Source organism: Podarcis bocagei (assembly GCF_964188305.1).
Source record: "Podarcis bocagei genome assembly, chromosome: 3".
Taxonomy (NCBI): domain Eukaryota; kingdom Metazoa; phylum Chordata; class Lepidosauria; order Squamata; family Lacertidae; genus Podarcis; species Podarcis bocagei.
The window spans coordinates 49613433-49626275 of record NC_138127.1 but is presented as its reverse complement, the minus strand read 5'-3'; the positions used below and the strand labels follow the sequence as shown (position 1 = coordinate 49626275).

The window sequence follows — 12843 nt, the reverse complement described above, 5'->3', positions numbered from 1 at the left end:
TTCGCACAGACTGAGTGTGGAATTTCTGGGCCTTTCACTAACAGCAGACAAAATGGCACTTGCTGCTACTGTATGTGATGGCGATGGCATATGTGGTAATACTGGGAAGAAGCAGTTACAATTGTGTGTTTAGTGTAGGGGTGGCGAACAAATGTCTTGTTCTAGTGCACGGATGGGGGACTCTGGCCCTCCAGATGCTCTCTATGATCCAGCAACTCCCATCATCTCCAACTGCCAACCATGCTAGGCTGATGAGGGTTGTAGCCCAAGGACACATGGAGGTTCCCAAGCCTTCTCATAGTGCATGATCTTCACCTTTGAGACCCAGGAACCACTGTTAACACAAACACACATTTGGGGGGCCCTTTTTTAATTTTATACCCTGCACCGTGGAAGCGCTCCTGCTGAGACCCACCTTGGATCAGGCCGCGACCCACCAGTTGAAGACCATTGTCCTAGTTCGTACATGAAGAGTGTGGCCATTTTGAAAGAAATATGTGATGAACTATTCTCCCCTGATTATTTTTTTGGGGGAAGGGGAATAAATCCTTTAATGGGTAGCATGCTGGTGCTTTATACCGTCATGACCTGCCACTATAACTACAACATCCTCCATTGATGCAATTGATCCTTTTTTCCTGAAGTGGGAGCTGTCTTGGGAAGCATGTCTTGGATCAATGTTGACATGCCCAGAAAACCAGACCAAGACATGAAGGAGAATCTCCCTTCTTTTTTGGCGATCTGTTCCGTTTGCGGGGATTAGTGAACTGACAACTGACAACAGAAGACAAAAGATAAAAAAGGAGGTGGGGGGGGACACCTCTTCTTTCTCGCCGCTTGGATGAGTGAAGCTTCCCTCCCGGGCTCCTCCCCTTCCCCGGCTCCGTTCGGCAACCCCGGGAACCGAAGGGACATTCGCCCCGCCCCAGTCAAGGTCTCCTCTCAGGGAGGAAGCCAAAGGGAGCGCGAGGCACTCGAGGAGCCCAGCGGGGCTTCTCCTCCCCGCGCGGGCCTCGCCCCCTTCGTCGCTCGGCGGCGGCGGCGGAGGAGGAGGAGGAGCGCGTCCGGCCGCCCTTCCCAGGTGCGCCCGCCCGCGCAGGGGAAGGCGGTGCGGGCGGGCGACTTACCAAATTAATGAACGTCAGGAATTTCCAGCTGCCTCCGTAGGTCTGGTGCGCGGGCATGTCGATGGCCTTGTAGTTGCAGAGGATGGAGAAGTAGGAGAGGAGGATGGCGCCGCGCAGCACCTGGCACGGCACGAGCGCCATGTTGCCGCGGCCCCCCGCCCCTTTCTTGCACAAGCGAGGCCGGAGCTCCCGAGTGAACCCGCCCGGCGGAGAGAGAGAGAGAGAGAGAGCAAAGAGGCAAACGGAGACGCGCTCGGGGAGCGGGGATCCTTCGGGTGGGCGGCGCGCGCGCCAAAGCAGGAGGCAGGAGGAGCGCGCGCCGCCGGCCCAGCTGGCCACTTCCCATAGAAAGAAAGGGAGAACCTGAGAGGCTCTGAGGAGGCTGCTAAGGGCTGCCGTCCCGCGCACAGGGCTCAGGTTGCGCGATGGGGCAACGTAGAAGCGAAATCCACAGGCCGCGCGAATAGAACTCTATGCATTTTGTTTTGTTCTTTGAAAAACCGTCTTCGCACAAGTGCATGAGGGTTTTTTCTACCTGCTTTTTACTTGCGGGGGGGGGAGTTTGAGGGGGACATTGGTGCTTGTTCGACCTTTCCTGCAACCTGAAGGGGCTTCTCTGTTGAGGTTTTCGGTTCTGCCTCAGTCCCAAAGCCAGCTTTCAGATATGAGCGGTGATCTGTATGGCCAGGCTAAGCTCCTGCCTACCTTGCAGTACATACATTTCCCACACTTGCAAGGTCATGTGAAAATTAAACACAAACACACACGTTTTGCGCACGAAATAATAAGTGCGTGATAAAAAGTGTGAGCTCTTGTCTTTGCTTTTCCGTCTTAAGTGTTTTTCCGCTAAAATCCTACGTTCCTCCATAGTGTTCCGATTGACAGCTTTCGCTTCCTCTCGTGAGAGGATCCAAAGGAACCAGGAAGCTTCGTCTCCAGGCCGTTGGCTTGTCACTCTACATTTTCCTTGTTCTGTAACCAAGAAAGCACTATTCCATTGGTTTCCAACCAGGACTTCCGGGTTCTTTTTCAAGCCTGCAGTGCTGCTAGACGTGGGAGGCAATGTTAGATGTGCGGTGGTTTGACAACCCTCATGTCTTACCGACCCCCGCCCCAATCTAGATTTTCTGGTGGCAAATAAAATGCCAGTATTTTGAGATTTTTAAAAAAATGCCCTGCAAATGCTTTCTGGGTAAGAAAAAAACCAAACAATAAAATACATTCATTTTTTATTTTCCTTCCCTGCAAATTAGCAACTTCAAGAGGGTTTGCTTGTTCGGCCCTTTTGAAATCCAGTCATGAGTGGTGTTTGTGGTTTGAACATGAAATTTAACATTTTATCTTGAATATGCACACAAAGTTTCATTTCCATCTCTCTCTTCAAAGAAGATATTGCATCATGTTGTGTTTAATAATATTTCCTGGCATCATTGAAGATGAGGTTGATGCTGGGTAGATGCTACAATAGAAAATGTCCATGTTTAAAGGGGGATATCATACTCTGCTGAATTTTGCATTTCACCTTCCTTTGGAAAATGGATATTGAGCTGCTATATGAACTTGAAAGGTAGAGTTGTGTAACAAGTCAGTGTTCACTGGAATTAATTATGTTATAAACCAACCAAATAGAAAGATATACTTGGTTGTACTTCATTAAAGATAGGGAGCTACCTATGATCACTACATGCCTACATTTGGCAGAGGAAGCTAATTGCTCTACATTAAAAGAACTAATGACATGGTAGTGAGCAAGTCAAGTATGTATACAATACAAGCTCTCTAAAGTGTGGTAAAATGCCGTTTTTAAGGATCTTTTAAGTATATCAAAATACAAAAATTCCTATTGAAAATGTTTAGTATCACAAATGAGCTTGCTTTAGAATACTCAGCTTCTCCTGACCTCAAAGGCTCTTGACCCTTGGAAGGAAATAGAGACCAGGCCTGCTGTTTCGCAAGGTGGAGCGAGACTAGAAAGGGCCAGCATTCCATCTTGTCGCCAAATGTAAGACTGTCCCAGAAGGAACCTCCTCTAGTAGCTAACTGGGTAAGGGCGGACCTTCCATCCAAAGGAGTCTTCACACTACAATCTTCCATATATAAATCTCACCTTTCTTTATAAAATCTGGTATTGCACATAATTATCACATTTGTCAGCAATATGTTGATGACATTCAACTCCTTTACATCTGGAGGTGAGGCAGTGGAAGTGCTGGACTAGTGCCTTGCCTCGATAATGGACTGGATGAGAGCCAACAAACCGAAACTCAATCCAGATAAGACTGAGGCACTTAGTGGATTGTCCTCTAGACCGGATGGCTGAGAGGTTGCCTTCTCTTGATGGGGTTACACTTCCTGTGAAGGAGTGGGCACATAGTTGGGGTACTTCTGGATCCTTTGCTGTCATGTGAGGCTCAGGGGGCCTCAGTGGTGCAGAGTGCCTTCCATCAGCTTCAGCTGGTGGCCCAGCTGCACCTTTATCTAGACAGGGATAGCCTAACTACTGTTGTCTATGCTCTGGTAACCTCGAGGTTAGATTACTGCAATGCATTATACATAGGGCTGCCTCCAAAGATGGTTCAGAAACTTCAGCTAGTGCAGAATTCAACAGCCAGGTTGCTCACTGGGGCAAGGCGGTTTGAGCATATTACACTGATCCTGGTATAACTGCACTGGCTACCAATTAGTTTCCCGGCCCAATTCAAAGTGTTGGTTTTGACCTATGAAGCCTTAAACTGCTCAGGACTGCAATATCTCAAGGACTGCTTCTCTCCATATGAACCTACCTGGACCTTGAGATGATCTTCTGAGGCCCTTCTTTGTGTGCCTCCTCCATGAGAGGTCTGGAGGGTGGCATCACAAGAACGGGCCTTTTCTGCTGTGGCTCTTCATTTGTGGAATGCGCTCCCCAGGGAGGTTCAGCTTTCATTATACAGGCAAAAACATTCCTCTTTAACCAGGCCTTTGGCTGATTGATATCCTATGCCCTTTTAAAATGTGTTGGTGGGGCGGGATTATTGAGTTGTTCTTGTTTTTGTTCTTAATTAAGTATTTTGTATTTTTACATTGCGATTTTATCTTGTGATCCTGAGACCTGTGGATATAAAGTGGTATACAAATTTAATAAATAAAAACAACATATTCTAACGGATGATGACCCCAGTACATGTTTGGATTAATTTCTTTTTCTTTTGAGCTATTCACTCAGCTGGCAAAGGGTCATATCTACAAAGCAGTAGAGAATCATTAGGTTTTGGGGTTTGTTTAAAGGTTAATTGAGGCTGTGGTGCTTGTTTTAATTTAATTTTAATCATGATATTTGGTGAACATAAATTCTTTCTTCAAACTAAATTAATGTTGAAAGCATTTTTGCTGTATATCAGCAATCACTGTTTAATACCTTACACAATACACTTCCTTTTGAAAATGAAAATGTAGATTGCATGTGTTACAGTGTTTTTATGACCTCCAGTGTATGTTTTCAGACAGCATTGCATCAGATTTTGTGGAGTAATGTAGGACTGTTAAAAAATTGTTTTTAGACAGATCAGGTGACAATACTGCATCCAACTAAGTGTGGGATCAAATTACAAAAAGACAACATAGCCATATCCTGTTGGCTCATTTAAAACAGGTGTCTACAAATAGTCTGTGAGTCAGATGGTCTCTTGCTTAGTAAAAGCCTAGAGTCCAAGGGAAAGTGCAAGTAAATAGCTTTTACAAATCTGTAATCTAATTGTGCAGGATGCTAGTTCCATGGTCTGATAGGGTATTAACCATCTGCTAAAAATATAAACTTTCTATAAAAGGGTTTATGAGTTCACTTCAATATTTTGAACTAAAATAGTGTTCCAGCTGTGCTGCAGTAAAGTGGTTTCAAAACTTGTAAAATATTGTATATGTATTAAATGCATTATAATTATTTTCGCTTGGAATCCACTAGAAAAGGAAGGAGGAACAGAGTAGGTGTCAAAAGGTCGAGGAGAACAGACAGTTGTGTTTAGAGGCATGAAAGCAGTCTGACAGACAAGGCATAGTTACTCTAGTGTAAACCCTCATTTATTTTGTTCTACTATGAACTCTGTTAAAGCAGGTTGTGCAGATTTTAAAGCACGATGAAACACTGCAAAATCTGTTTATCTGAGATGTCTGCAACATGAATATATACACCACAATCTACAAAGCCTCTTGAATTACCTAGGCATGGATCTGCCAATTTGGGTTTCATTCAGGTTTTCATCTTCCCTGTCTTAAATTATTCTGGTCTTCACATTTCTTCAGCAGTTTACTTTTTTATATCCTAATTAAAATTCACCAACGTTTTCACATCACAAAATTTGGAGAATTTCAAAGGGTAGCTATGTTTTGATTTGATTATTGTTTTGGAAAGTGCATGTTGTGTAGGCTCCCATTAAAATCTGAGCCAAATTTCTCCCCATCCCTTCAACTTTCTGGAATAATGATTATTTATGTCCAGATAGATAATGGTTAGAAAAGGAAATTCAAGCAGGACTCCTTTTCTTGTGCTTGCTTGGCAAGCTACATTTTCTAAAATCCTCAAATCTGCAATCCTATGCACACTTATCTGGGAGTGCGTCCTATTTACCTCAGTGGGGGTAACTTTCATGTAAGCGCACACAAACTCGGACTACAAAATAAAATATGCTAGCAGGAAGTTTTACTGTGTTTTTATTAATGCATATTTATGTTTGTTTTTAATGATAGTTTATATTATGTTTATATAGAGAATCTCAATAAGTTATTTGGCAGTGGGAGGTCTTCTATATAAGTCTTAAAGGCATTAGAATCCTGTTTCTTTAATGGTTGCCATAAAGTTGCGTGACCCATATTTCAGCCTCACTCTTGACTCTTCACAGAATGTTGATGACAACCTATCATCTGTTCATAGAATGTGTGAACTGCCAAGCGTGAGAATTAATCTTTAGGGACTATATATTAAGTGCTGCTTTAGAAGAAAATCCTGACATTCTGAGTCATCTAAGACCTTTGGGCGAACTATTGTTTAAGCAAGACTCGGCCCTTTCTGTGTTAGGATGACTAATGTCTGGTGACGAGAAATGTGGGACTTGGAGGTAAAGTGTGGGAAGAGTGCTGGGAGGAAGCTAAATACAGAAGCCCTAACAAGTACTTAGAAAAAGGAAGAAGCTGTGAATAGTAATTAAGGAACATAATGAATTTCACAATGCAGTCACAGGCTGTTGATCACTGACCACTAGGGCTGCTTTGAGAACAATGAGATAATATGAAAGTATCAAGACCCCGTCAAGATTGTGGACAGCTGTACAAAAGTCTAGGCCTGGAGGGTGTGTAGAAACTGGTACCAAAAGGTTATGGAGGCCAGAGCTTGTGCTCCCAATTCCTTTAAGAAATACTTGTACTACTTCCATAACCAGGCAGAGTGGGTTTGTTGTTGTTGTTGTTTAGTCGTGTCCGACTCTTCGTGACCCCATGGACCAGAGCATGCCAGGCACTCCTGTCTTCCACTGCCTCCCGCAGTTTGGTCAAACTCATGCTGGTAGCTTTGAGAACACTATCCAACCATCTCGTCCTCTGTTGTCCCCTTCTCCTTGTGCCCTCCATCTTTCCCAACATCAGGGTCTTTTCCAGGGAGTCTTCTCATGAGGTGGCCAAAGTATTAGCTTCAGGATCTGTCCTTCCAGTGAGCACTCAGGGCTGATTTCCTTAAGAATGGATAGGTTTGATCTTCTTGCAGTCCATGCGACTCTCAAGAGTCTCCTCCAGCTCCATAATTCAAAAGCATCAATTCTTCGGCAATCATCCTTCTTTATGGTCCAGCCCTCTCCTGATATTTTGACTAGAACTTTTATAGCTGCTGATGCCAGTAAACTGGGTTGAGGGGGAGGCTTGGTGGACTGAATGAGTTCTATAGGCTGGCAGTTCCTTGATGCCAATTTATACCACCTATCACTCACAGGGTCCAGTGTTGTATATTCTTTCCGTCCCTGAAGTTACATGTACTGTACCCGTACATGAAATTAGAGGCAACTCACCAAGTGACGTCCAAGCCTGGTTCTAGCCCTGGAGTCTCTGTCACAGAGCACCCAGAATTATGAAGCCAAACCATGGTATTTGATTATGATTAATGCATTTTCCAAAACTGGATATGTACAACTTACATTTATCAGTACTTTCATTAATCTCGTATCAGAATACGGTACTTCCATGTCCACCCCTCCATGGTTCCGTTTGTTCGTTATTTTGCTACATATCCTAATACCACCCAAGTCCTTCTGTACACTAACCTAGTTGTTTTTAACTGCTGTTCATATTTCTAATCCTACTTGGAAGTTTCTTTGACTATTATATCTCTTTAAATGCTCCCCAAAATATTCCTACTCTTCCTGTGTCCCTTCTCTCATCTTGATTCCTTATCCTTGCTGTCATAGCAGCAAGTTGCAGAACAAGCCAAACCTAGGTATTTTAGAACCTATTGCTTTTTATTTACTTTTCGGATGAGTATTGCCAATATTGTGAATACACATGGAGAAGAACTTCATAAGTTTACCGTATTGTCTGCTCTATAAGACGCACCAGACCATAAGACGCACCTAGTTTTTGGAGGAGAAAAACAAGAAAAAAAATATTCTGAATCTCAGAAGCCAGAACAACAAGAGGGATCGCTGCGCAGTGAAAGCAGCAATCCCTCTTGCTGTTCTGGCTTCTGGGATAGCTGCGCAGCCTGCATTCGCTCCATAAGACGCACACACATTTCCCCTTACTTTTTAGGAGGGAAAAAGTGAGTCTTATAGAGCAAAAAATACGGTAATTATTTGTGATACTGGAAAACGTCTAATTGCTCCACTCACTTGAATCCCCTTCCATCCAGTGCATTCACTGTTCAGATACACATGCAAAAAATACATATGGATTCTCAGGCATTTCAGTGGAGCAATGCAATCTCTCACACATCTCTCCATTTAAATGAATGCAGATCTTGCCAGCATCAGAGATGAGCTCCCATCCCCATGCCAAAGGAATCACTGGATCCAGACAAGAGCTTGATCTAATAAGATTTTCAATGTAGCATTTTCACTGTGTACACTGAAATAGGAAAAGTAGGGTTTTTTTAATTGCAGTGCTACAGAGATGTAATTCTGGAAATGCTAACAATTCTAAACCATTCATACAATAACATATTGGGGTTGTTTCTGTTCTCCTTATATTGCCCTGTATAAACTATGAATAACAACTGAGAGCTATTTATCAAATTCCATGAGTTGCCTCAGAGTGGAATATTGGTCACTTTATTTTTGATTAAAACTCCACAAATCTGTAACAAAACCTTCAGTCTCTTAAGAACTACTCAGGATGCAGCTCTTGCCAGATTTCCTGCAAGATGCTCATATAATAGATTATATTAGAATTAGTGAAACAATTGTCCTCTGCATGCCATATTTTTCCATGTATAAGACGACCCCTGCCTAAAACAGGGAGGCTAAGTCACAATATCTCCAGAGCAAAAATGTCTATACTTAGCCTGAGGAAAGTTGAACTCTGGAACTCCTTGCCACAAGGAAAGCACCATGGCAAAGAATTTAGCCATTTCCAAAAATGGATTAGGTAGCAGTAGAAAATTATTTCGATAATTACTCACTGATTATGCAAAGCTGTCTCCATCTGCCAATGTTTTGTGATTGGTGGGTATTAGTCATTTGTAGTTGCAAGTGGACCCTGGGAGTAGAAAGTTTGGGAACCTCTGGCTTAAGGCATTTGATGCAATCATAGGGCAGGATTCACCTAACAAACCACATCAATGGAAGGCCTGTGCAATGACTTTTTCTTGCACAACAGGACTTCCCCCCCCCCCACGTGCTGTGCTCCAGAAACCAGCTAGGGTGGGGCTCAGGGGAACCTCCATAAGAGCACATAGCGGCAGTGGGATCATTCCACCTGGCAAGCTGAATTGCTTTGCATTTTTTAATCCAAAACTTGAACTAGAAGTATTATTGCATTATGTCAGGAGCTCTGGAACCGTGATAGTTGTGGATAATGATTTATTTTTTTAAAAAAAATAATATTTATTAAAGTTTAAGAATTACAGAACGAAGTAAAAAAGAAAAAGAAAAAGTAAACAATACAAATCAATACATTACAGTACGTATAAGAAAAAACAAAAGACACAATACATCAAAACAAAAGCAAAAACAATTAAAAACACATCCAATATTTCCATATGTTTATCTTTCATTAACTTGTTTCATCGACCTCCTCACACCTCCCTTTTTTGTGTTCTAGTTATTAATTATTTCAGCAAATCCTTTCCATCTTTCACTGTTTTCTGTCATTTAATTGTCTTAATTTATTTTAACCTTATCTTACCATTAAAACCCTAAAACTTATTTATACTTAACTTCTTATAACATTTCTACTAAAGCCGTATAATTTCATTCCAACATTTTTCTAACACTCATTAATTTTACAATATTTCTCTAAATAAATTTTTAAAACTTTTTTTCCAATCTTCTTCCACCGTCTCTTCTCCCTGGTCTCGGATTCTGTCAGTCCTTTCTATCAATTCCATATGGTCCATCAACCTGCTGATCACCTATCCGAGGCTCTTAACTCTTTTCCATGTCCCTTCTGCAGATCTTCTTCATATTTATACATGTGCTTTACTTTATCTTCTGCTGATTTTGTTCTTAATTTCCTTCCTTTGGCACTGAGGAGTAGATCTCGGGGAAACTCCAACCTAACAATGTCTTTATTCCTACTCGACAGGTCAGCCCATTCTCCATAGTCAGAACTAAAGTCCAAAAGGTATTTCAGAGCGTGTTTCAAAATCCCTCCAAAGCTCAAGGCCCCCACAACTCCAATCTCCCCCTGACCCAAATCCAGGTCCCAAAAGCCAGAACATCCCTGCATAAGGGGATCTATCCAACTTTCCTTCTCCAATCCAAGCGGGACTCCATCCCTCCAAATCTGGCTTTCTCTGGATTCAATCGTAAAAGGCAACAGCTTATGTTCATCAAATTGCCTCTGTAAGTCCAGGGCTCTCTCCACTTGAATTACTTGAGGTTCAACAACAACTTTCTCCTTCATCTTCTCCACAGCTTGCCATGTCAAAACAGATTCCTGAATCAAATCCTGAGTTGTTTCTGTATAGGTATTCACTTTTTGTCCCAAATCAGTCATTTTTTGTCCCAAATTGTCAATTTTAATAATCATTACATCCGTCTTCTTATGAAGCTGTTCCAATAAAGCACTTGTCTTGCAAAATGCAATCACTAAGGCTTCTTCTGTCAACATTCTTGTCCAAGGTCAATCTCTGTTTCTCACGGTCTTTAATCTCTACAGCTGGAAAATTCCCCAGCTCCACTCCTGCAACAGTTAAAACTCCCTCTAGGGGAAACAATTTCTATTTGTATCCGTCCTTTTAAACGCAGATCCAGCAACAAAGTTAGTTCGATTTTCAGTTACTTTTGCTCCTTTTTAAATGCAAAAGGAAACAATGGAAACAATATATTTCTCTTATTTAACTATCTGTCAACATACGTTTTATTCACAGTCAATGAACTTTCCCAAAACGTCGATCTTACTGGCAGCCCGTTCCCAGGTTCAAAACGGTGGTAATTTATCTTCCTTCACTCTCTCTCCTGCAGGCTTAGGCGATCTAAAATTTCCCCCCTCTTCTCCTCCTTCCAATGGGGGTTTAGTAGTTTTAACCGATGGAGATTTAATCCTTTACAAAAGGCTTTCCAGACTTTAGTTTGCAACGTCTTTGCTTCAATCTATTTACAAAAGAGGAAGGCGGACTTCCTGTTTGAAACCTTCCCGTTTCGATGCCAAATTAAGGTGTTTAAAGATCCAATTTTCCGTTCTACTCACTTGTTTAAAGTCCAATTGTCCACAGGAAAAAGTCAGCGCTCTCCGGCAACAGCAATGCAGCTTCACTCTGTGAAAGAAGCAGTCGATTCAAAGCACCGTGCCGCTCACCCCACGTCGCTCCGGGACCCCGAAACCGGGTTTCCCCGTGAGTAGGGGAGGCGCAAAAGGTGCCAGCCGAATCCCACATCCACAGGCTTCTCCCGCCTGTGGTTTTTAGTGGGTCTCCACCTCGCCGTGGCGGTCCAGACCCTGATTTCCACGGAGCGGATTCCTCCCGATCAGAGGAAATCCGCCATTGCCGGAGGCGCTAACCCAGAAGTCTGATAATGATTTAATTTTCATGAGGAAGTATTTATTGACATTTAAATTAGGGACTATGAGTGGAGTGTTGTTTTGAATTTATATGCCAGATTGAGTTAGCTACAACTCACTAATTTCAGTTAATTCATTAAGTTCATTTTTGCCTTTCCCCTACGAAAGCACCCCTGCAGTCTAGACGGGATGTACTTCTTTGGGTGATAAATAATGAATAAATACAGAGAGTGCCATTAGCCATTAATGTAGCAGATTGATTCTCTGGAGCGTGCCGTCTCCATCCTTACTTTAGTGCTTATGCCATCTGCCTTTTGCACTTATCATATTGGGCTTTAGTGAGAGTGAATGAGATTCCCTTATCATTCTTCGTTTACTTCATTTTTACCAATACACGCCAGCCAAAATAGAGCCTTTCTACAGCGACACAGACGAATATATAAATTGGAGGGAAAGTGCTCCATGTTAGCATACCTTTATTGCTCTGGCATAGTGATTTATGTGGCTTACTCATCATGATTAGGGAGCAACTCAGAAGATACTAGTTGTGCGTGTGTTTTATATCTATCTACTTAAAACACATTACCAGAGATTAAGGACTGTAAAGTTCTTATAATACAGGGATAGGAAACCTATGGCCCTCCAGCAGTTGTTGGGAAGTGCCTGCATTGGGTACTATTAGGAACCCCATATGTACTGTCTAAAGGAGAACAGGATATTTTTAAGATGCTGGTGGTGGTAAGTGGATGGTGCAGTTCTGCCAATTGAGGATGGGTGAACATACATCTGAGTATACTGAGCAAAAATCAAGTACGATTTTTTTCATTCTTGGAGGAGGCGGTGCTGTAGTTCATTGGTAGAGCACATGATTTGGATGTAGAAATTTCCACGTTTAGTTTAAAACGGATTTAGTGCTCTTGTGCAACAAACATGATTCTTGATTCATAGCACAGTCTCTCAGCTTACGGCACTACCGCAATTCTCCTCATGGTTGCATTATATTTTTAAACAACCAGGACAGACTGCAGAACAGGCTCTACAAGTGAACATTTTCACTGCAGCAGCAGAAAAAGCAAGTCAATCAATAAAGGGGGGGGGAATGTCCATATAGTGCAGTTCAGTTGCAATAATATACAATTCAAACATGAGAATGACATCATTATGTGTTGCTGCATTTATTCACTAGTAAGAGCTTTCAGACCTGGTGATGCCATGCATATAATTAGCTTAGCTGTCTTGAGCGACCTTCAGGTCCAATCGGGCTGAAGGGGAAGGAGGCAATCACCTCACCTGTCTGTCCCCATGGAGATGCCAGGGCTGGTGTGAACCGACTGTTCAAGCCCTACCTTCAAGGTGGAGTTCCCGTTTGCCTGCAAGAACCGAGCCACATCCTGTTTGCCACTCTGAAGTCATGCCTGCCCACTCCTTTTATGATAGAAGCTGTGTGTGCCAGCTGTTGAATGAATGTCTTTTGTTTGCTTAGCCCTGCCATACACTTGTTCCACCAGTGATCATTGGCTTGCCCATGTTCTATACTGAT

General features: G+C 42.6%; 1 protein-coding gene across 3 annotated transcripts in view; it reads right to left on the bottom strand.

Moving 5' to 3' along the window:
• AIG1 (androgen induced 1) overlaps positions 1-2324 on the bottom strand; it is a 79238-nt gene extending 76914 nt beyond the window's left edge. Inside the window, exon 1 of one of the 3 annotated variants that reach the window (XM_081186321.1) lies at positions 1128-2324. In XM_081186321.1, the coding sequence (XP_081042447.1) occupies positions 1128-1268 (141 nt within the window). In that variant the 5' untranslated portion in view covers positions 1269-2324. The remainder of the gene's footprint in view (positions 1-1127) is intronic. The other 2 variants (XM_081186322.1, XM_081186320.1) reach the window with 2 other exon arrangements.
• Positions 2325-12843: the final 10519 nt, after the last annotated feature.